This window comes from Chrysemys picta, unplaced genomic scaffold, assembly GCF_011386835.1.
Source record: "Chrysemys picta bellii isolate R12L10 unplaced genomic scaffold, ASM1138683v2 scaf105, whole genome shotgun sequence".
NCBI lineage: Eukaryota > Metazoa > Chordata > Testudines > Emydidae > Chrysemys > Chrysemys picta.
In genome coordinates this window covers 89,303-111,997 of record NW_027052812.1, presented here as the reverse complement: position 1 = coordinate 111,997, position 22,695 = coordinate 89,303, and the positions used below count along the sequence as shown (strand labels likewise).

Below are 22,695 nucleotides of genomic sequence, written 5' to 3'. Positions count from 1 at the left end.
AGAGGGCTCGCTTTCAGCACCCCCACTATTAAAAGTGATAGAGCAACAGTGTGGTCATCTTTTTCTAAATCAGGTGCAAGTGAGAATGGGCCGGCTGCTGAGAAAAAGGAAACGGACACAAAGATGGATGATGTAACCTGTGGAAAAGAACCAGAAAATGTATTAGGTACAAGAAAATATCTCTATTTTTTTCTCTGAAATATGTTTTCTTTATAATTCTCAATACACTTGTATCCATCAGGGCTGTAACCAGGGTTGGTTGAGGGGGCAGCTGCCCAGGGTGTAAAGCCACAGGAGGTGGAAAAATGGACAGAGAAAAAAGGGAAGGGGGTAAAGGCCTGCAGCGGGATCGGGATCCTGTGGGTCATGTTACCATATCATTCCATACCCGTGACACCCTCTCTTCCGTGTTACTGCTGGAAATCGTGCTGTCTTCAGAGCTGAGCACCCTTCCAACAGGCACTTCTTTCTAGCCATCCAGCTCTGAAGACAGTGCTGTCACCAGCAGCAGCGCAGAAGTAAGGATGACAATACCATACCAAGCCACTCTTACTTCTGTGCTGCTGCTGGTGGTGACTCTGCCTTCAAAGCTGGGCATTCATGTAGTCTGTAGAATGGGATTTCTATTTACTTAATCCCACTCCTGTATCATCCCCGCAATACCCACTCCCACATTGTTGATGAATTATTGTCTTCTTCCCACTATTATGGCCCTTGGTTTTGCAGGACCCACAATATGCTAGTCCCACTGCAGAACTTGCTGGTATTCTACACGTCCCACAAGACCCACAGCCATAACAGTGGCAGCAGGATAAAAATTCAACAAACAATGCTGGAGTGGGTGGAGTGGGAGTGGGTATTGTGGGGCAGGATGCGAGGTGGAACAAACAGAATCCTATGCAGGGCTCTCGCAGGAAGCACAAATATCATCGCTCACCTTGGGTGCTAAAATGCCTAGTTATGGCACTGATATACATATTGCTCTTTCATGAGCATAAGAAATTCAAACAGCAGTAGCTCAGCACTTTGCCTCCGCTCACAAATCATTAATCTTCCAGAGGAACGTCTCTGGAGAGTTGTGCTGCTGCTTGTGTGACAGATTAGCATCAACACTTCATACAGTGACCATCAGTTAATGTTGAGGTAATAAGCATAAATAGTGTTTGAGATAAAGTCACAAGGTCAGAAGTAGATAGGATTGTACATAGGTGCGGGACCTAAGGGTGTAGGGGGTGCTGTAGCCTCATGTGGTTTTACCCATGGCTCCAGTCGCGGCCCCGAATGTGGGGTCCCAGATGCTGAGTCCATGCCACGTCTTCACTGACAGCCCAATGCCCACGGTCTAATGTTTCATCCACATCCAGGACTCCGCTTCTGTCCCCATGTCAGCTCCAATAGTGGCCCCAGCCTCAGCCTCCTTACCCCATCCGGGTCTCCCTCTCCCGGATACAAGGCCCTGCTCCCGGCACTAGCGTTGGGGGAAGAGGGGCAAGGGAGTAAGAGGGCTGGCTTTCAGCACCCCCACTATTAAAAGTGATTGAGCAGCACTGTGGTTGTACTTTTCTAAATCAGGTGCAAGTGAGAATGAGCCGGCTGGTGAGAAAAAGGAAACGGACACAAAGATGGATGATGAAGCCCACAGAAAAGAACCAGAAAATGTATTAGGTATGTCAAGGTTCCTTGCCCACTCTGAACTTTAGGGTACAGATGTGGGGGACCTGCATGAGAAGCTCTAAGCTCAGTTAACAGCTTAGATCTGGTCTGGCTGCCACCACTCCCAAGGACTAATTCCCTTCCCTGGGTAGCCTTGAGAGACTTCACCAATTTCCTGGTGAACACAGATCCAACCCCCTTGGATCTAGAAAACAAGGAAAAATCAATCAGGTATTAAGAAAAAGGCTTTTAATTAAAGAAAAGAAAAGAAAAAGAAAACCCTCTGGGAGAGATTAGCATACCAGCTGCTCTCACAGACAAGAGATTCCAAATACAGAGGATGTTCCCCTGGGCAAAAACTTAGTTACACACACACACACACAAAAATACCCAAATACCCAATTTGACTATTCCTCTAATTGCACAAGACAAGTTACAAAGAAATAAACATAAACCTATTTATTTCCTTCACTAATACTCACTACTTAATAAGAGGCTGAATTCTGGAGCTTTCCCACTCCGGTCCAAAGTGAAAACTGACTAGATAAAGGGAACTTCCCTCCTTCCCTTTGAACCATCTTGTCCTCCCATTGGTTCCTCTGGTCAGGTGTCAGCTAGGCTAGGTGAACTTCTTAACCCTTTATAGGTAAAAGAGTCATTAACCCTTAACTATCTGTTTATGACAAGGTACAAGAAAATATCTCTATTTTTTCCTCTGAAATATGTTTTTCTTCCAATTCTCAACACAGTTGTATCCATCAGGGCTGTAACCAGGGTTGGTTGAGGGGGCAGCTTCCCAGGGTGCAAAGCCAAAGGAGGTGGAAAAATGGACAGAGAAAAAAGGGAAGGGATAGAGTCCTGCAGCGGAACCAGGATCCTGTGGGTCATGTTATCATATCATACCATACCAGTGCAACCCTTTCTTCTGTGTTCCTGCTGGCAATGGTGCTGCCTTCAGAGCTGAGCACCCTTCCAACAGCCACTGCTTTTCAGCCACCCAGCTCTGAAGGCAGAGCTGTTGCCAGCAGTGGCGCAGAAGTAAGAATGGCAATACCATACCAAACCACCCTTACTTCTGTGCTGCTGCTGGTGGTGACTCTGCCTTCAAAGCTGGGCATTCATGTAATCTGCAGAATGGGATTTTACTTCTTTAATCCCACTCCTGTATCACCCCCGCAGTACCCACTCCCACTCACTCCCACATAGTGGGAAGAAGACAATAATTCATCAACAATTATGTCCGTTGGTTCTCAGGACCCACAGTATGCTAGTACTGCTTCAGAATGCCCTGGGATTCCACACGTCCCACAAGAACTGCAATTATAACAGTGGCAGCAGGATAAAAATTCAACAAACAACGCGGGAGTGGGTGGAGTCAGAGTGGGTATTGTGGGGCAGGATGGGAGCTGGAATAACTATATAATCCTATACAGGGCTCTAGCAGGGGGCACTGATATGATTGCTCACCTCGAGTGCTAAAATGACTAGTTATGGCACTGGTATCCATTTTGCAAGCTCTTTCATGAGCATAAGAAATTCAAACAGCAGTATCTCAGCACTCTGCCTCCACTCACACATCATTAACCTTCCAGAGGAACGTCCCTGGAACATTGTGCTGCTGCTTGGGTGACTGTAGCAATGTGAGATTCACCGCTGCGGCACCTCCTGCTGGTTTCTCAGGGAATTAGCATCCACCCTCCGGAGCACCCTCTGTCAGCCGGTGTCTCGCTACTGCTGGGCCCCCATGTCCTTCCCTGGACTCCGGTGCCCCTTTCCACTGGGGTGTTTCCCCCCTGGCAGTACAACCCTCAGTCTCTGGGTCTCCCCTCCAGGGGGAACCCCCACCCCCATCTCAGCTCAATCATAAGCTACTGCCAGTCACCAACAAGACCCCACTCCCTGGGGCGGACTGCAGTATACGCCACTCATCATAGGCAAGGTTGGATTTTTACCTGCTGCCTCTGCTGTCCCCTGGAACTCTATTACCTGTTTGGACTTCCACTAGGCCGCAGCCTGGGGCGTTTCCAGGCCAGAGCTACCCAGCTCCCTTGGCCTTCCCCCAGCCCTGCTCCACTCCAGGTACCTTCCCTCAGCTCCCTGCAGCCAGGTTCCTCCCTCTCAAAGTTAGAGAGAGAGTCTACTGAGGGTCTAGTTCACAGCCTTTTTATAGGGCCAGCTGCAGCCTGATTGGGGAGCGGCCCAGCTGTGGTTACTTCCACGATCAACCCAGGTTTCCCCAACCATGGCCCTCTCCAAGGGCTATTTTAACCCTTCAGGGAGTGGGGTTACTGTCCTGCTATATCCCCCCCTCAAAATCCCACGCCTGTGGGAAGGGGGGTTCTCTAACCTGTGCTGCCCGGAGATGTCCCACCAGCCGCTCTCATCTTTCTTCAGAGTCTTTTAGCTTTCAGGACAGATCTTCCTGCTGCTGGCATGTTTTTGGAGCCCTGCCTCAGCCGTCCGACAGGCTTATTCCACCATCTCCAGCTGCTCACGCAGGCCCAAGTCTCCCAGGCCCTCTTCCTTCAGAGTCTGGGTTCTTTTAGTCCTTTGTACGTGGCACAGCTGGGCCTCAGCCTCTTGCCGAGCCCACTCTATCTGGGTTTCCTTACTGGAAAGTTGCCCTGCGATGGTTTGGATCTCGACCTCCTTTGGGGTCCCCTCTGTCCCGGCTACTGCCTTCTCCTATTCTGGCCCTTCCAGATGCACAGGCACCTCCTCTGTCCTCCACTCAGTTCCCCTGAGGGGGAAGTGCCTCCGAATATGTCAGGGTACCTGGCAGCTCCAGCAGGCAACCCACCTCCGTGCTTTCTGGGGCTTCCCATGTTCCCTTTGGGGTTCCGTCCCCTTGCCGGGACTGATCTACACCTTCCACGTCGGGCCTGGGCATGTCCACGGCATGTGGCCCTGTCGCCCACAGGCCCAACAGGTCAGCAGTCGCCTGGGTTCTTTCACCCGGCAGACTGGCTTTGAGACCTGTCCTGGTCCCAGCTTGGGATGCGGCGCCCTGCCCCCACCCCAATTGGGAAGTCCCATTTTAAATGTCCTATCTGTCGGCAGGTGTAGCAAGCCCTGCGCCCTGCCACAGGCCTCCTGGCCTTGGCGCTCCGCTGCTCAGGCCCTCCGCTGTCACCTCGGAACTCCAGCTGAAGGAGTTAGGTTAGGGCCTGCTGTCCCTCCACCAGCCAGCCCAATTGTTCATGGAGGCCCCACTGGACCTCCCATATTCCCTGTTGGGCCTCCCGGATCACCTGCAGGTCGTCTCTCTCCTTCCTCTGGGGCGCTGACCCTGGGGCCCAGCCTGGGATGGAACCTGGGGTCTCCACATAATAACCCCCAGTGTACCTGGGATCCATTGTCCCCTTGTCTTTACGTCTGGGCAATAGTCCCGCTATTCTGTCTTGTCCCTTGTATAAGGGGCGGACCGCAATTCCCTGCATTCTCCACCACTTGTAGTGATGCGAGACTCACCGCTGCGGCGCCTCCTGCTGGTGTCCCAGGGAATTAGCTTCCAGCCTCCGGAGCACCCTCTGTCAGCCGGTGTCTCAGTACCGCTGGGCCCCCATGTCCCTCCCTGGACTCTGGTGCCCCTTTCCACTGGGGTTCTGCCCCATGGCAGTACAGCCCTCAGTCTCGGGGTCTCCCCTCCACGGGGAACCCCCACCCCCTATCCCCACCTTGCCTCAGTCTTAGGCTACTGACAGTCATCAACCTGCCCCAGCTCCCTGGGACAGACTGCAGCATACGCCACTCATCGTAGGGAAGGTTGGATTTGGACCTGCTGCCTCTGCCTAGCCTTGGGCTGTCCCCTGCAACCCGCGTACCTGTTTGGACTTCCACTAGGCAGCAGCCTGGGAGGTTTCCAGGCCGAAGCTCCCTTGGCCTTCCCCCTGCCCTGCTCCACTGCAGGTACCTTCCCTCAGCTCCCTGCAGCCTGGTCCCTCCCTCTCAAAGTCTAGAGAGAGTCTCCCGAGCTCCTGGCTCACAGCCTTTTTATAGGGCCAGCTGCGGCCTGACTGGGGCACGGCCCAGCTGTGGTTACTTCCCCGATCAGCCCAGGTTTCCCCAACCACAGCCCTCTCCAAGGGCGGTTTTAACCCCTCAGGGCAGGAGCGGGGTTACTGCCCCGCTACAGGGTGACACATTAGCGTAAACACTTCACACAGTGACCATCAGTTATTGTTGAGGCGATAAGCATAATTAATGTTTGTGATAATCTCACAGGTCAGAAGAAGATATGGTCGTACATAGGTGCAGGAACTATGGGTGTGGGGGGTGCTTCAGCCCCACGAGGTTTGACCCAAGGCTCCACTCCCGACCCCGAACATGGGGTCCTGGATGCTGGGTCCATGCCCAGGTCTTTGCTAATGGCCCCACGCCCATGGTCAAATCTGTCATCCACACCCAGGGTTCTGCTCCTGGCCCCACACCAGACCCCAAAATGGCCCGAGCCTCAGCCTCCTTACCCGATCTGGGTCTCCCCCTCCCAGAGACAAGGCCCTGCTCGGGGCACTAGCTCTGGGGGAATGGGGTGAGAGGGGTAAGAGGGCTCGCTTTCAGCACCCCCACTATTAAAAGTGATAGAGCAACAGTGTGGTCATCTTTTTCTAAATCAGGTGCAAGTGAGAATGGGCCGGCTGCTGAGAAAAAGGAAACGGACACAAAGATGGATGATGTAACCTGTGGAAAAGAACCAGAAAATGTATTAGGTACAAGAAAATATCTCTATTTTTTTCTCTGAAATATGTTTTCTTTATAATTCTCAATACACTTGTATCCATCAGGGCTGTAACCAGGGTTGGTTGAGGGGGCAGCTGCCCAGGGTGTAAAGCCACAGGAGGTGGAAAAATGGACAGAGAAAAAAGGGAAGGGGGTAAAGGCCTGCAGCGGGATCGGGATCCTGTGGGTCATGTTACCATATCATTCCATACCCGTGACACCCTCTCTTCCGTGTTACTGCTGGAAATCGTGCTGTCTTCAGAGCTGAGCACCCTTCCAACAGGCACTTCTTTCTAGCCATCCAGCTCTGAAGACAGTGCTGTCACCAGCAGCAGCGCAGAAGTAAGGATGACAATACCATACCAAGCCACTCTTACTTCTGTGCTGCTGCTGGTGGTGACTCTGCCTTCAAAGCTGGGCATTCATGTAGTCTGTAGAATGGGATTTCTATTTACTTAATCCCACTCCTGTATCATCCCCGCAATACCCACTCCCACATTGTTGATGAATTATTGTCTTCTTCCCACTATTATGGCCCTTGGTTTTGCAGGACCCACAATATGCTAGTCCCACTGCAGAACTTGCTGGTATTCTACACGTCCCACAAGACCCACAGCCATAACAGTGGCAGCAGGATAAAAATTCAACAAACAATGCTGGAGTGGGTGGAGTGGGAGTGGGTATTGTGGGGCAGGATGCGAGGTGGAACAAACAGAATCCTATGCAGGGCTCTCGCAGGAAGCACAAATATCATCGCTCACCTTGGGTGCTAAAATGCCTAGTTATGGCACTGATATACATATTGCTCTTTCATGAGCATAAGAAATTCAAACAGCAGTAGCTCAGCACTTTGCCTCCGCTCACAAATCATTAATCTTCCAGAGGAACGTCTCTGGAGAGTTGTGCTGCTGCTTGTGTGACAGATTAGCATCAACACTTCATACAGTGACCATCAGTTAATGTTGAGGTAATAAGCATAAATAGTGTTTGAGATAAAGTCACAAGGTCAGAAGTAGATAGGATTGTACATAGGTGCGGGACCTAAGGGTGTAGGGGGTGCTGTAGCCTCATGTGGTTTTACCCATGGCTCCAGTCGCGGCCCCGAATGTGGGGTCCCAGATGCTGAGTCCATGCCACGTCTTCACTGACAGCCCAATGCCCACGGTCTAATGTTTCATCCACATCCAGGACTCCGCTTCTGTCCCCATGTCAGCTCCAATAGTGGCCCCAGCCTCAGCCTCCTTACCCCATCCGGGTCTCCCTCTCCCGGATACAAGGCCCTGCTCCCGGCACTAGCGTTGGGGGAAGAGGGGCAAGGGAGTAAGAGGGCTGGCTTTCAGCACCCCCACTATTAAAAGTGATTGAGCAGCACTGTGGTTGTACTTTTCTAAATCAGGTGCAAGTGAGAATGAGCCGGCTGGTGAGAAAAAGGAAACGGACACAAAGATGGATGATGAAGCCCACAGAAAAGAACCAGAAAATGTATTAGGTATGTCAAGGTTCCTTGCCCACTCTGAACTTTAGGGTACAGATGTGGGGGACCTGCATGAGAAGCTCTAAGCTCAGTTAACAGCTTAGATCTGGTCTGGCTGCCACCACTCCCAAGGACTAATTCCCTTCCCTGGGTAGCCTTGAGAGACTTCACCAATTTCCTGGTGAACACAGATCCAACCCCCTTGGATCTAGAAAACAAGGAAAAATCAATCAGGTATTAAGAAAAAGGCTTTTAATTAAAGAAAAGAAAAGAAAAAGAAAACCCTCTGGGAGAGATTAGCATACCAGCTGCTCTCACAGACAAGAGATTCCAAATACAGAGGATGTTCCCCTGGGCAAAAACTTAGTTACACACACACACACACACACACAAAAATACCCAAATACCCAATTTGACTATTCCTCTAATTGCACAAGACAAGTTACAAAGAAATAAACATAAACCTATTTATTTCCTTCACTAATACTCACTACTTAATAAGAGGCTGAATTCTGGAGCTTTCCCACTCCGGTCCAAAGTGAAAACTGACTAGATAAAGGGAACTTCCCTCCTTCCCTTTGAACCATCTTGTCCTCCCATTGGTTCCTCTGGTCAGGTGTCAGCTAGGCTAGGTGAACTTCTTAACCCTTTATAGGTAAAAGAGTCATTAACCCTTAACTATCTGTTTATGACAAGGTACAAGAAAATATCTCTATTTTTTCCTCTGAAATATGTTTTTCTTCCAATTCTCAACACAGTTGTATCCATCAGGGCTGTAACCAGGGTTGGTTGAGGGGGCAGCTGCCCAGGGTGCAAAGCCAAAGGAGGTGGAAAAATGGACAGAGAAAAAAGGGAAGGGATAGAGTCCTGCAGCGGAACCAGGATCCTGTTGGTCATGTTATCATATTGTAACCCTTCTGCCCATCTAAGTTGGCAGCAACAAGGGCCGGGTTCTGTATCTAGGGGTTCCGTTTCAATAACGCAATGCAAAACCGGCTCGAGCCCCCACCCAGTGACCTGGGACAATTACATACCACCCCCTGGGCGCCTCTAAGAGGCAATACTTCCCCTCTCGCAAGCACGGAGTCTGAGTGTAACAGAAAATGTTTAATAACATGGAGGTAAACAACATCAGCATTAAATTGGAAAAACACCAGAACTAGAGTTCTTAGACCAAACCATGAGCGAAGACCCACGCCAGCAAATTGGGCCGTGTCCTCTCCCATTGGTTCTTGAAACCAGCGACCCAAGAATCACCAAAGTCCCAAAAGTCCACCAATCCCAAAGTCTCTTGGGTCCAGCAACCCAAGAATCACAAAAGTCCGACAACCCCCCAAAGCCTCTGTCCATGATCAGTGCAGCCCCAGAGTTCAAAGGGGGGGGGGGTGAGTAGGGTGTTAAGGGGCACCTTACGTGATCCGAGGCCAACCGGCTGCTTCTCCGTGGGGTTCCACCGCAGCCTTCACCACGACAGCTCCATTCCACCCGCAGTCCCACTCCTGCCGTCCCACGAACTGCTCTGGCAGCCGCGCCGCTCCGCTCCGCTCACCGACCTGTGAGCCGCGCCGCTCCGCTCCGCTCACCGACCTGTGAGCCGCGCCGCTCCGGTCGTCCCTTGGGCAGCTCCCACAAGGCTCTGCTAGCTGCTCCTCCAGCCGCTCCGCTCACCTCCGCTAAGCTAAGTTAGCTTAGCAATATAGCTTCAGGCTCCCCCACTAGTTAACACAGCCTCAGTGATCTCAGCTCTTAAATAGCTTTAGCTCTTTTGTGATTTCAGCTCTTAGTGATTTCAGTTCTTAGTAGGGGAGCCCCAGTGCTGGTGCACTATTGGCCCAAAGTGAACTCAGCTCAGCAGTCTGTAACTAGACTCCTAAGGGAATCAAAGTTAGCTCTGACATTCAACAGTGGAGAGAGGAGGAGGTGCAATTGGTGTTTCAGGCCCACAAAAGGGACCCACACCACCAGGTACCAATACCTGTCCCCATCCTCTCTCAATTCACTGGGTTTTGTAACCCATGCCCCTTGACAAGCAAATGCTACTTAGGTAATGGTGAATGACTCACTCAGTCCTTCTGTCATACACCAGTTCCACTGGCCTTGATTCACAGAATCAGGGTAACAAAACTTTATTCTTCCTGCCCCAATAACAGAGAAACTGGGGATCCCACACCAGCCAAAGTAACCACTTTGAGTTGCTGTTGTTTCCTGCCAGGCGAGTGGGTGTGCCTATGCAAACAAGATCAGCCCCTAGAGTTCTTTTCCACACTCGCCATAATTCACCACCAGATGTCAGGGTAGAGCTCATCCTGACTCTGCTTACATCCTCCCCCCAGCCGAAAATTTGTCGTCCCGACAAATCACACTCCCTATTATAACAACTCACTGGTTCCCTCCAAAGGGCCTCAGATAGCCCACTTTAGCTTCCACAAGCCTGTGTGCTAAACATATTGGTTCCTCACTAGTTACCCCAGGTGCATCATAAGTCAACCGTTTTACTGGTCTTATTACCCTGTCTCGTCTATTGAGAATCTCTGTTGCCGTGGTGCGTGGGACAGCCTCTTGAACGATGGATGGAGAGGTTTCCTTTGAGGGTCCCTCGGCTACTGGCATAGGCCCCTGCATTTCTAGTTCTAACAGTGGAGGGTCCAAGGTGCCCAGGACATCCTCCACCTGTATGTCTCCACTATCCAATAACCTGGGTGTGTCATCACATGGGGGTCCCACCAGTCGCTCAGGGGTGTCAGGAATGGGCCTAAATACTTCTGCCATGGGGTTTAGGGCGGAAGAAGAAGAGCTCTCTTTTGATTCAGCTGATCGAGACTGAAATCTTGTCTCCATCCCAGGATACACCATGGTTGTGTCTTCCTCCTCAGACTCACTCTCGGATGTGCTGCATGGGGGTAGGTTAGCTGCAGGGGGCTGGCTGTCCACGTTGGAGGGCGGCTTTGGTCCAGCACCTTCGTTCTGCCCAGTTGCCCTGTTGTGGCCCATCTCATACGGGGTGCCTACCAATTCCCCCACAGGGAGCAAAAGGTTTCTATGCACTGTCTTTGTCTGCCCTGGACCCTCTTCAGGTTTGATCTTGTAGACCGGCAGGTCTCCTAGCTTTTCCATCACCAAGTAAGGTATTGCCTTCCATCTGTCGGCTATCTTGTGTTTGCCAGCAATACCCAAATTTCGCAGCAGAACTCTGTCCCCTGGCTGGAGTTCTTGCAGACGTACCCTAGCATCATATCGATGTTTGTTGCGGTCGGCGTTCTTCCGAGCCGCAGATGTAGCTAAGTGATAAGCATCCCGCAGCTTTTCTCTCAGTCGGGATACATATTGCTGATGAGTTTCATAGCTATCTCCATCCTCTGATACACCAAAGCACAGGTCTATGGGTAATCTTGGTTCTCGTCCAAACATTAAGAGATATGGGGTGACTCCTGTAGCATCATTCTTTGTGGCATTGTAGGCGTGCACCAGATATGCAACATGTTGGCTCCAGGTTGCTTTCTGCTCTGGTCGCAAAGTCCCCAACATATCTAATAGGGTTCGGTTGAACCTCTCTGGCTGAGGATCACCTTGCGGGTGATAAGGCGTTGTTCTAGACTTCTTAATTCCCGCTATCCTCAGCACCTCCTTCAGAAGATGACTCTCAAAGTCCCGCCCCTGATCCGAGTGTATCCGGGCTGGAAATCCATAAACTGAAAAATATTTCTCCCACAGTACTCGAGCAACAGTGGTGGCCCTCTGATCACGCGTGGGATATGCCTGCGCATATCGTGTATAATGGTCAGTCACTACTAAAATGTTCCCAATATTCCTCTTGTCTACTTCTAAAGACAAGAAATCGATGCATACCAGTTCCAAAGGTTTGGTGCTGGTGATGTTCTTGAGATATGCAGCCCTCGTGGGCAGAGTTTTCCTTTGAACACATCGAGCGCAAGTCTCACATTTCCTACGAACATCTTCAGCCATCCGGGGCCAATAGAATCTACTACGAAGAAGTTCCAGGGTCCTCTCCATCCCTAAATGTCCAAAGTCATCATGCAGGGCCCTCATGGCCAGGGCTCTGTACTCTTTTGGCAGCACTAGCTGTGCTCGTTGCTTTTGTAAAGGGTCTGTGGTCACTCGATGTAGCACTCCCTGAATCAGTTTTAGTTTGGTCCATTCTCTCAATAGTAGTTTACCCTCCGGGTTAGGTGGGACAACCACAGCTGGGCTTCGCCCCTCCCTTTTGGCAAGTAGTGTATCACGAATGCCAATATCTTGCAGCTGGGCTTCCTGCCAGTCAGCCGCATTGAGCATGGGCAAAGGAGATTGGTCCAACGCAATATAGTTCACTGAAGCAGAAGGCACGCATTCAGGGGGCAGGCCCAAAGCTTCTGCAGCACATCCATGAAGACTCTCATGGGACTCTGGCTCCCGGCGACTCACACTGCAAATAGCCCTCACTCCATCTGTGGGTATCACAGCAACTCCTGGTGCCTGTGGACGCCTGGACAATGCATCCGCATCTACATTGCTTCTCCCTGATCGGTATTGAATGCTGAAGTCATAGCTAGCCAAAGCGGCCACCCATCTTTGCCCTGTAGCATCCAGCTTAGCACTTGTTAACACATAGGTCAGTGGGTTGTTGTCTGTCCACACCTGGAACTGAGCACCATATAAGTAGTCTCTAAATTTCTCAGTGATGGCCCATTTCAAGGCCAAGAACTCCAGCTTGTGGGTGGGATAGCGAGTTTCACTATCAGACAGTCCTCGGCTGGCAAAGGCTACAGGTTTACGTCTTCCTTCCACTTCCTGGTACAGTACTGCTCCCAGACCCTCCAAACTGGCATCAGTATGCAGGATAAATGGCTTGCTTGGGTCAGCAAAGACTAGGACTGGAGCATGAGTTAGGCAAGTAATGATTTCTCGAAAAGCCCTTTCACATCTCTCATCCCACCGTGGCCCAAAGGGTTCGAAGGGGCCATAGTGTCTCTGCACAGGAGGCTTTGGGGACCTTCCCTTATTCTTGGTCTTAGATTTGTTCCTGCTGGACTGGTATCCCCTGGTAAGATCATTCAGAGGTTTTACAATCGTAGCATAGTTTTTCACAAATCTTCGATAGTAGCCACTAAACCCAAGAAAGGTCTTGAGTTCTCTGTAGTTACTTGGACATGGCCATGTAGTGAGGGCTTCTATTTTATCGGGATCAGTACTCACACCCTCTTGGGACACGATGTGACCCACATACTTCACTGAGGTCCTGCAGAACTGGCATTTGTCAATTGAAAGCTTCAAACCATAATCCTCTAACCTATCAAGCACTTTAAGAAGTCTTTCTTCATGCTCCTCCAAGGTTCTTCCAAACACTATCAGGTCATCCAAATAAACTAACACTTGCAGTAAATTCATGTCTCCCACAACTTTCTCCATAAGACGTTGAAATGTGGCAGGTGCTCCAGAGATCCCTTGGGGCATGCGTTCAAACTGATAAAACCCTAATGGGCAGATGAAGGCTGTCTTCTCCTTATCTGCTTCACCCAGAGGGATCTGGTAGTATCCACTCCGAAGATCCAACACAGAGAACCACTGGCTTCCCAGCAAACAGTCTAAGGCATCTTGGACTCGGGGCATTGTGTACTGGTCAACCACAGTACGGCGGTTTAGGGTGCGGTAGTCAATACACATCCGGATTTTCCCATTCTTTTTACGGACCACCACAATGGGTGAGGCATATGGGCTGCGGGACTCTGTAATGATGCCATTCGCAGCCAGCTCCTGAAGATGTTGTCGCACATCTTCCATCTCGGAGAGGGCAATCCTCCTAGATCTCTCCCTGAAAGGTCGAGAGTCATGTAGTCTGATGTTGTGCTCTACTCCTTTTGCACATCCCACATCCCACTCATGCAATGAGAACACCTTGGATCTTTCACAAAGTTTCCTCCTCAGGCGATCTTTCCACTCCTCGGACAACGGTGAATCTCCAAAGTCAAACTTTGCAGGGTCTATTGGCGGAACTTGAGTCTCACACTGGGGTTTTACAATTGATTCAGGCTCAAAGAGATCCGCTATCTTTTGTCCTTGCTTCACAACAACATCTCGACTTGTTTCATTAGCAATCAGTATAGTCACCTTTTCCTGGGCTTCAGCAGGTAGGGTTATGACTCCACTGGGGACCAGCACTCCTTCCGGGAGCTCTCCTTCAACTGGCTGCTCCACCATTGCTAATGCCCCTTTACTGCCTTTCAGCTGAGTACTCATGACAAGCACTTCTTGCTCCGTCCTTGCAGGCACTACTAACGGGGTTGTGCCCATGTACTTCAGCGCCCCAATCGGTAGCTCAGATGTCTCCTTTTTAGCACCCTCAATCTTCCTATAGGCTTCAGCACAAAGCGTATGGATCATCAGGGTATTCAGGTACTGGTCCCCAGCCCGTCGTCTGCAGTAATCCGCGAGCACCTTGAAGAGACTGGAGTTGGTCCCTATCAGCACAGACACATCAGAGGTCCCTTTAGGGTCAGGGCATATTAATGCAGCTGTGTCCACCTCTTCTCTTACCCCAGCAACCTCCTCTGGGAATTCCAGGTGCACTATGACATACCCTTGGTAGGGGTATTCATCCATGCTGAGGCCACACAGACCAATGCCAGTCAGTGGCTGTATAGGCAGGTGCCTAAGCATTTGTTGGTAGAATGACTGAAATATAATAGTCACTTGAGATCCAGTGTCAAGCACGGCTTTACACTCCACCCCTTCAATCTTCACCATGACCTCTGCTCGAGGCCCTATCAGTCCTGCGGGGATCCCAGCTGGACAGTCTTTTCTGGGGGAATCTTCAAATCCTGCAGGCCTGGGTGGTCCCCGTCCCCGGACTCTCTGGCAGCTACCGGATCTCTCCCAACTGATCCTCAGCTTTCCATACACTAAGGAGGGGTTTTCTTCATTATGGCACTTGGCAGCACTGTGTCCATCCTGACCACATCGGTAGCAGAAGAATTGTCCTTTCCCTCTTCGCCCAGATGGGATGGTGGCTCTAAATGCTGACTTCTCCATCGCCACGGTCAGAGGCTCCTTATTCCCGGAAGTCTTAGCTTGGTCAATGGTGCTTTGCAGTTCAGCTATCCGTTCTGTCAGGACCTGCACTTGTTGGGCAAGTTCCTCTGTGGTGCTCACTATCAGTACACTGGTCATTTGCAGTGGTGTTGTGCCGGCTGGCTCCAATGTTTGGGCTTCCCAAAACTCGCTGGCAGCCTGCCTTTCTTCCTCTTCTCTGACCTCCTTTATCAGCTGGGAATAGCTTGGGGGATGTTCCCGTCGTTCTCTTAGCCGGAGATGGAGTAGAATCGAGTTCTGATATTGAGCTCCTCTTACAATTTGAGCCAGTCTGGTCCGATCCATCTGTTCAGCAGTCACTGCACCCCTCATGACAGCTCTCTGAAGCAGTCTTTCCAGCCTCTGTATATAGGCTGAAATCTTCTCGCCAATTTGCTGTCGGGAATTAAGGAACTTACAGTAACTGTCTTCAGGGCCCTCTACACTCCCAAAGGTATGATCAAGGGCCTCTAGGCAGTCCTTCACACTGACCCCAGGGTCAATGAGCTTCAGGGTGCGAATCACATCTAATGCTGGGCCACTAAGGCTCTCTATCAGACATCTTCGCTTTTCTGCATCAGGTACGGCCCACTCCTGCAGCATTTCAGTGGTATGCTCCAACCAGGGTTCGAACTCCTCTGCCCCAGCAAATAACCTTAACTCACGACAAGAGTTTGACCTAGCATGGGACAACACAATCTTTTCCAATATTTGCCCCAGTGCTTTTGCCCAATCATTGGCTGAGGCTGTGGCCCCTGAGCTAGAGGCTGCAGGGCCAGGGCCCAACAAACCCGACATATTAGCCATTATACAAACAGCAGTTTCCTCAAAATATAACCACAATTGTTTCCCAATGCAGGGGAACACTCAACAGGTGCTTGCGAGGGGTACTGACCCAGGGGATCCCGGACGAGCCCCCAAAAATGTAACCCTTCTGCCCATCTAAGTTGGCAGCAACAAGGGCCGGGTTCTGTATCTAGGGGTTCCGTTTCAATAACGCAATGCAAAACCGGCTCGAGCCCCCACCCAGTGACCTGGGACAATTACATACCACCCCCTGGGCGCCTCTAAGAGGCAATACTTCCCCTCTCGCAAGCACGGAGTCTGAGTGTAACAGAAAATGTTTAATAACATGAGGTAAACAACATCAGCATTAAATTGGAAAAACACCAGAACTAGAGTTCTTAGACCAAACCATGAGCGAAGACCCACGCCAGCAAATTGGGCCGTGTCCTCTCCCATTGGTTCTTGAAACCAGCGACCCAAGAATCACCAAAGTCCCAAAAGTCCACCAATCCCAAAGTCTCTTGGGTCCAGCAACCCAAGAATCACAAAAGTCCGACAACCCCCCAAAGCCTCTGTCCATGATCAGTGCAGCCCCAGAGTTCAAAGGGGGGGGGGTGAGCAGGGTGTTAAGGGGCACCTTACGTGATCCGAGGCCAACCGGCTGCTTCTCCGTGGGGTTCCACCGCAGCCTTCACCACGAACTGCTCCATTCCACCCGCAGTCCCACTCCTGCCGTCCCACGAACTGCTCTGGCAGCCGCGCCGCTCCGCTCCGCTCACCGACCTGTGAGCCGCGCCGCTCCGCTCCGCTCACCGACCTGTGAGCCGCGCCGCTCCGCTCCGCTCACCGACCTGTGAGCCGCGCCGCTCCGCTCCAGTCGTCCCTTGGGCAGCTCCCACAAGGCTCTGCTAGCTGCTCCTCCAGCCGCTCCGCTCACCTCCGCTAAGCTAAGTTAGCTTAGCTTCAGGCTCCCCCACTAGTTAACACAGCCTCAGTGATCTCAGCTCTTAAATAGCTTTAGCTCTTTTGTGATTTCAGCTCTTAGTGATTTCAGTTCTTAGTAGGGGAGCCCCAGTGCTGGTGCACTATTGGCCCAAAGTGAACTCAGCTCAACAGTCTGTAACTAGACTCCTAAGGGAATCAAAGTTAGCTCTGACATTCAACAGTGGAGAGAGGAGGAGGTGCAATTGGTGTTTCAGGCCCACAAAAGGGACCCACACCACCAGGTACCAATACCTGTCCCCATCCTCTCTCAATTCACTGGGTTTTGTAACCCATGCCCCTTGACAAGCAAATGCTACTTAGGTAATGGTGAATGACTCACTCAGTCCTTCTGTCATACACCAGTTCCACTGGCCTTGATTCACAGAATCAGGGTAACAAAACTTTATTCTTCCTGCCCCAATAACAGAGAAACTGGGGATCCCACACCAGCCAAAGTAACCACTTTGAGTTGCTGTTGTTTCCTGCCAGGCGAGTGGGTGTGCCTATGCAAACAAGATCAGCCCCTAGAGTTCTTTTCCACACTCGCCATAATTCACCACCAGATGTCAGGGTAGAGCTCATCCTGACTCTGCTTACAATATCATACCATACCAGTGCAACCCTTTCTTCTGTGTTCCTGCTGGCAATGGTGCTGCCTTCAGAGCTGAGCACCCTTCCAACAGCCACTGCTTTCCAGCCACCCAGCTCTGAAGGCAGAGCTGTTGCCAGCAGTGGCGCAGAAGTAAGAAGGACAATACCATACCAAACCACCCTTACTTCTGTGCTGCTGCTGGTGGTGACTCTGCCTTCAAAGCTGGGCATTCATGTAATCTGCAGAATGGGATTTTACTTCTTTAATCCCACTCCTGTATCACCCCCGCAGTACCCACTCCCACTCACTCCCACATTGTTGATGAATTATTGTCTTCTTCCCACTATTATGTCCGTTGGTTCTCAGGACCCACGGTATGCTAGTACTGCTTCAGAATGCCCTGGGATTCCACACGTCCCACAAGAACTGCAATTATAACAGTGGCAGCAGGATAAAAATTCAACAAACAACGCGGGAGTGGGTGGAGTCAGAGTGGGTATTGTGGGGCAGGATGGGAGCTGGAATAACTATATAATCCTATACAGGGCTCTAGCAGGGGGCACTGATATGATTGCTCACCTCGAGTGCTAAAATGACTAGTTATGGCACTGGTATCCATTTTGCAAGCTCTTTCATGAGCATAAGAAATTCAAACAGCAGTATCTCAGCACTCTGCCTCCACTCACACATCATTAACCTTCCAGAGGAACGTCCCTGGAACATTGTGCTGCTGCTTGGGTGACTGTAGCAATGTGAGATTCACCGCTGCGGCACCTCCTGCTGGTTTCTCAGGGAATTAGCATCCACCCTCCGGAGCACCCTCTGTCAGCCGGTGTCTCGCTACTGCTGGGCCCCCATGTCCTTCCCTGGACTCCGGTGCCCCTTTCCACTGGGGTGTTTCCCCCCTGGCAGTACAACCCTCAGTCTCTGGGTCTCCCCTCCAGGGGGAACCCCCACCCCCATCTCAGCTCAATCATAAGCTACTGCCAGTCACCAACAAGACCCCACTCCCTGGGGCAGACTGCAGTATACTCCACTCATCATAGGCAAGGTTGGATTTTTACCTGCTGCCTCTGCTGTCCCCTGGAACTCTATTACCTGTTTGGACTTCCACTAGGCCGCAGCCTGGGGCGTTTCCAGGCCAGAGCTACCCAGCTCCCTTGGCCTTCCCCCAGCCCTGCTCCACTCCAGGTACCTTCCCTCAGCTCCCTGCAGCCAGGTTCCTCCCTCTCAAAGTTGGAGAGAGAGTCTACTGAGGGTCTAGTTCACAGCCTTTTTATAGGGCCAGCTGCAGCCTGATTGGGGCGCGGCCCAGCTGTGGTTACTTCCACGATCAACCCAGGTTTCCCCAACCATGGCCCTCTCCAAGGGCTATTTTAACCCTTCAGGGAGTGGGGTTACTGTCCTGCTATATCCCCCCCTCAAAATCCCACGCCTGTGGGAAGGGGGGGTTCTCTAACCTGTGCTGCCCGGAGATGTCCCACCAGCCGCTCTCATCTTTCTTCAGAGTCTTTTAGCTTTCAGGACAGATCTTCCTGCTCCTGGCATGTTTTTGGAGCCCTGCCTCAGCCGTCCGACAGGCTTATTCCACCATCTCCAGCTGCTCATGCAGGCCCAAGTCTCCCAGGCCCTCTTCCTTCAGAGTCTGGGTTCTTTTAGTCCTTTGTACGTGGCACAGCTGGGCCTCAGCCTCTTGCCGAGCCCACTCTATCTGGGTTTCCTTACTGGAAAGTTGCCCTGCGATGGTTTGGATCTCGACCTCCTTTGGGGTCCCCTCTGTCCCGGCTACTGCCTTCTCCTATTCTGGCCCTTCCAGATGCACAGGCACCTCCTCTGTCCTCCACTCAGTTCCCCTGAGGGGGAAGTGCCTCCGAATATGTCAGGGTACCTGGCAGCTCCAGCAGGCAACCCACCTCCGTGCTTTCTGGGGCTTCCCATGTTCCCTTTGGGGTTCCGTCCCCTTGCCGGGACTGATCTACACCTTCCACGTCGGGCCTGGGCATGTCCACGGCATGTGGCCCTGTCGCCCACAGGCCCAACAGGTCAGCAGTCGCCTGGGTTCTTTCACCCGGCAGACTGGCTTTGAGACCTGTCCTGGTCCCAGCTTGGGATGCGGCGCCCTGCCCCCACCCCAATTGGGAAGTCCCATTTTAAATGTCCTATCTGTCGGCAGGTGTAGCAAGCCCTGCGCCCTGCCACAGGCCTCCTGGCCTTGGCGCTCCGCTGCTCAGGCCCTCCGCTGTCACCTCGGAACTCCAGCTGAAGGAGTTAGGTTAGGGCCTGCTGTCCCTCCACCAGCCAGCCCAATTGTTCATGGAGGCCCCACTGGACCTCCCATATTCCCTGTTGGGCCTCCCGGATCACCTGCAGGTCGTCTCTCTCCTTCCTCTGGGGCGCTGACCCTGGGGCCCAGCCTGGGATGGAACCTGGGGTCTCCACATAATAACCCCCAGTGTACCTGGGATCCATTGTCCCCTTGTCTTTACGTCTGGGCAATAGTCCCGCTATTCTGTCTTGTCCCTTGTATAAGGGGCGGACCGCAATTCCCTGCATTCTCCACCACTTGTAGTGATGCGAGACTCACCGCTGCGGCGCCTCCTGCTGGTGTCCTAGGGAATTAGCTTCCAGCCTCTGGAGCACCCTCTGTCAGCCGGTGTCTCAGTACCGCTGGGCCCCCATGTCCCTCCCTGGACTCTGGTGCCCCTTTCCACTGGGGTTCTGCCCCATGGCAGTACAGCCCTCAGTCTCGGGGTCTCCCCTCCACGGGGAACCCCCACCCCCTATCCCCACCTTGCCTCAGTCTTAGGCTACTGACAGTCATCAACCTGCCCCAGCTCCCTGGGACAGACTGCAGCATACGCCACTCATCGTAGGGAAGGTTGGATTTGGACCTGCTGCCTCTGCCTAGCCTTGGGCTGTCCCCTGCAACCCGCGTACCTGTTTGGACTTCCACTAGGCAGCAGCCTGGGAGGTTTCCAGGCCGAAGCTCCCTTGGCCTTCCCCCTGCCCTGCTCCACTGCAGGTACCTTCCCTCAGCTCCCTGCAGCCTGGTTCCTCCCTCTCAAAGTCTAGAGAGAGAGTCTCCCGAGCTCCTGGCTCACAGCCTTTTTATAGGGCCAGCTGCGGCCTGACTGGGGCACGGCCCAGCTGTGGTTACTTCCCCGATCAGCCCAGGTTTCCCCAACCACAGCCCTCTCCAAGGGCGGTTTTAACCCCTCAGGGCAGGAGCGGGGTTACTGCCCCGCTACAGGGTGACACATTAGCGTAAACACTTCACACAGTGACCATCAGTTATTGTTGAGGCGATAAGCATAATTAATGTTTGTGATAATCTCACAGGTCAGAAGAAGATATGGTCGTACATAGGTGCAGGAACTATGGGTGTGGGGGGTGCTTCAGCCCCACGAGGTTTGACCCAAGGCTCCACTCCCGACCCCGAACATGGGGTCCTGGATGCTGGGTCCATGCCCAGGTCTTTGCTAATGGCCCCACGCCCATGGTCAAATCTGTCATCCACACCCAGGGTTCTGCTCCTGGCCCCACACCAGACCCCAAAATGGCCCGAGCCTCAGCCTCCTTACCCGATCTGGGTCTCCCCCTCCCAGAGACAAGGCCCTGCTCGGGGCACTAGCTCTGGGGGAATGGGGTGAGAGGGGTAAGAGGGCTCGCTTTCAGCACCCCCACTATTAAAAGTGATAGAGCAACAGTGTGGTCATCTTTTTCTAAATCAGGTGCAAGTGAGAATGGGCCGGCTGCTGAGAAAAAGGAAACGGACACAAAGATGGATGATGTAACCTGTGGAAAAGAACCAGAAAATGTATTAGGTACAAGAAAATATCTCTATTTTTTTCTCTGAAATATGTTTTCTTTATAATTCTCAATACACTTGTATCCATCAGGGCTGTAACCAGGGTTGGTTGAGGGGGCAGCTGCCCAGGGTGTAAAGCCACAGGAGGTGGAAAAATGGACAGAGAAAAAAGGGAAGGGGGTAAAGGCCTGCAGCGGGATCGGGATCCTGTGGGTCATGTTACCATATCATTCCATACCCGTGACACCCTCTCTTCCGTGTTACTGCTGGAAATCGTGCTGTCTTCAGAGCTGAGCACCCTTCCAACAGGCACTTCTTTCTAGCCATCCAGCTCTGAAGACAGTGCTGTCACCAGCAGCAGCGCAGAAGTAAGGATGACAATACCATACCAAGCCACTCTTACTTCTGTGCTGCTGCTGGTGGTGACTCTGCCTTCAAAGCTGGGCATTCATGTAGTCTGTAGAATGGGATTTCTATTTACTTAATCCCACTCCTGTATCATCCCCGCAATACCCACTCCCACATTGTTGATGAATTATTGTCTTCTTCCCACTATTATGGCCCTTGGTTTTGCAGGACCCACAATATGCTAGTCCCACTGCAGAACTTGCTGGTATTCTACACGTCCCACAAGACCCACAGCCATAACAGTGGCAGCAGGATAAAAATTCAACAAACAATGCTGGAGTGGGTGGAGTGGGAGTGGGTATTGTGGGGCAGGATGCGAGGTGGAATAAACATAATCCTATGCAGGGCTCTCGCAGGAAGCACAAATATCATCGCTCACCTTGGGTGCTAAAATGCCTAGTTATGGCACTGATATACATATTGCTCTTTCATGAGCATAAGAAATTCAAACAGCAGTAGCTCAGCACTTTGCCTCCGCTCACAAATCATTAATCTTCCAGAGGAACGTCTCTGGAGAGTTGTGCTGCTGCTTGTGTGACAGATTAGCATCAACACTTCATACAGTGACCATCAGTTAATGTTGAGGTAATAAGCATAAATAGTGTTTGAGATAAAGTCACAAGTAGATAGGATTGTACATAGGTGCGGGACCTAAGGGTGTAGGGGGTGCTGTAGCCTCATGTGGTTTTACCCATGGCTCCAGTCGCGGCCCCGAATGTGGGGTCCCAGATGCTGAGTCCATGCCACGTCTTCACTGACAGCCCAATGCCCACGGTCTAATGTTTCATCCACATCCAGGACTCCGCTTCTGTCCCCATGTCAGCTCCAATAGTGGCCCCAGCCTCAGCCTCCTTACCCCATCCGGGTCTCCCTCTCCCGGATACAAGGCCCTGCTCCCGGCACTAGCGTTGGGGGAAGAGGGGCAAGGGAGTAAGAGGGCTGGCTTTCAGCACCCCCACTATTAAAAGTGATTGAGCAGCACTGTGGTTGTACTTTTCTAAATCAGGTGCAAGTGAGAATGAGCCGGCTGGTGAGAAAAAGGAAACGGACACAAAGATGGATGATGAAGCCCACAGAAAAGAGCCAGAAAATGTATTAGGTATGTCAAGGTTCCTTGCCCACTCTGAACTTTAGGGTACAGATGTGGGGGACCTGCATGAGAAGCTCTAAGCTCAGTTAACAGCTTAGATCTGGTCTGGCTGCCAC

At 51.8% G+C, this 22,695-nt stretch overlaps 1 protein-coding gene across 11 annotated transcripts in view; it reads left to right on the top strand.

Annotated features, from left to right (window-relative positions):
• LOC101951133 (rootletin-like) overlaps window positions 1–22,695 on the top strand; it is a 152,720-nt gene that overhangs the window by 42,593 nt on the left and 87,432 nt on the right. For all 11 annotated transcript variants that reach the window (XM_065579132.1, XM_065579135.1, XM_065579131.1 and 8 more), the window contains 6 exons: window positions 74–166; window positions 1,573–1,665; window positions 6,270–6,362; window positions 7,769–7,861; window positions 21,005–21,097; window positions 22,496–22,588. In XM_065579132.1, coding sequence (XP_065435204.1) covers window positions 74–166; window positions 1,573–1,665; window positions 6,270–6,362; window positions 7,769–7,861; window positions 21,005–21,097; window positions 22,496–22,588 — 558 coding nt within the window. The remainder of the gene's footprint in view (window positions 1–73; window positions 167–1,572; window positions 1,666–6,269; window positions 6,363–7,768; window positions 7,862–21,004; window positions 21,098–22,495; window positions 22,589–22,695) is intronic.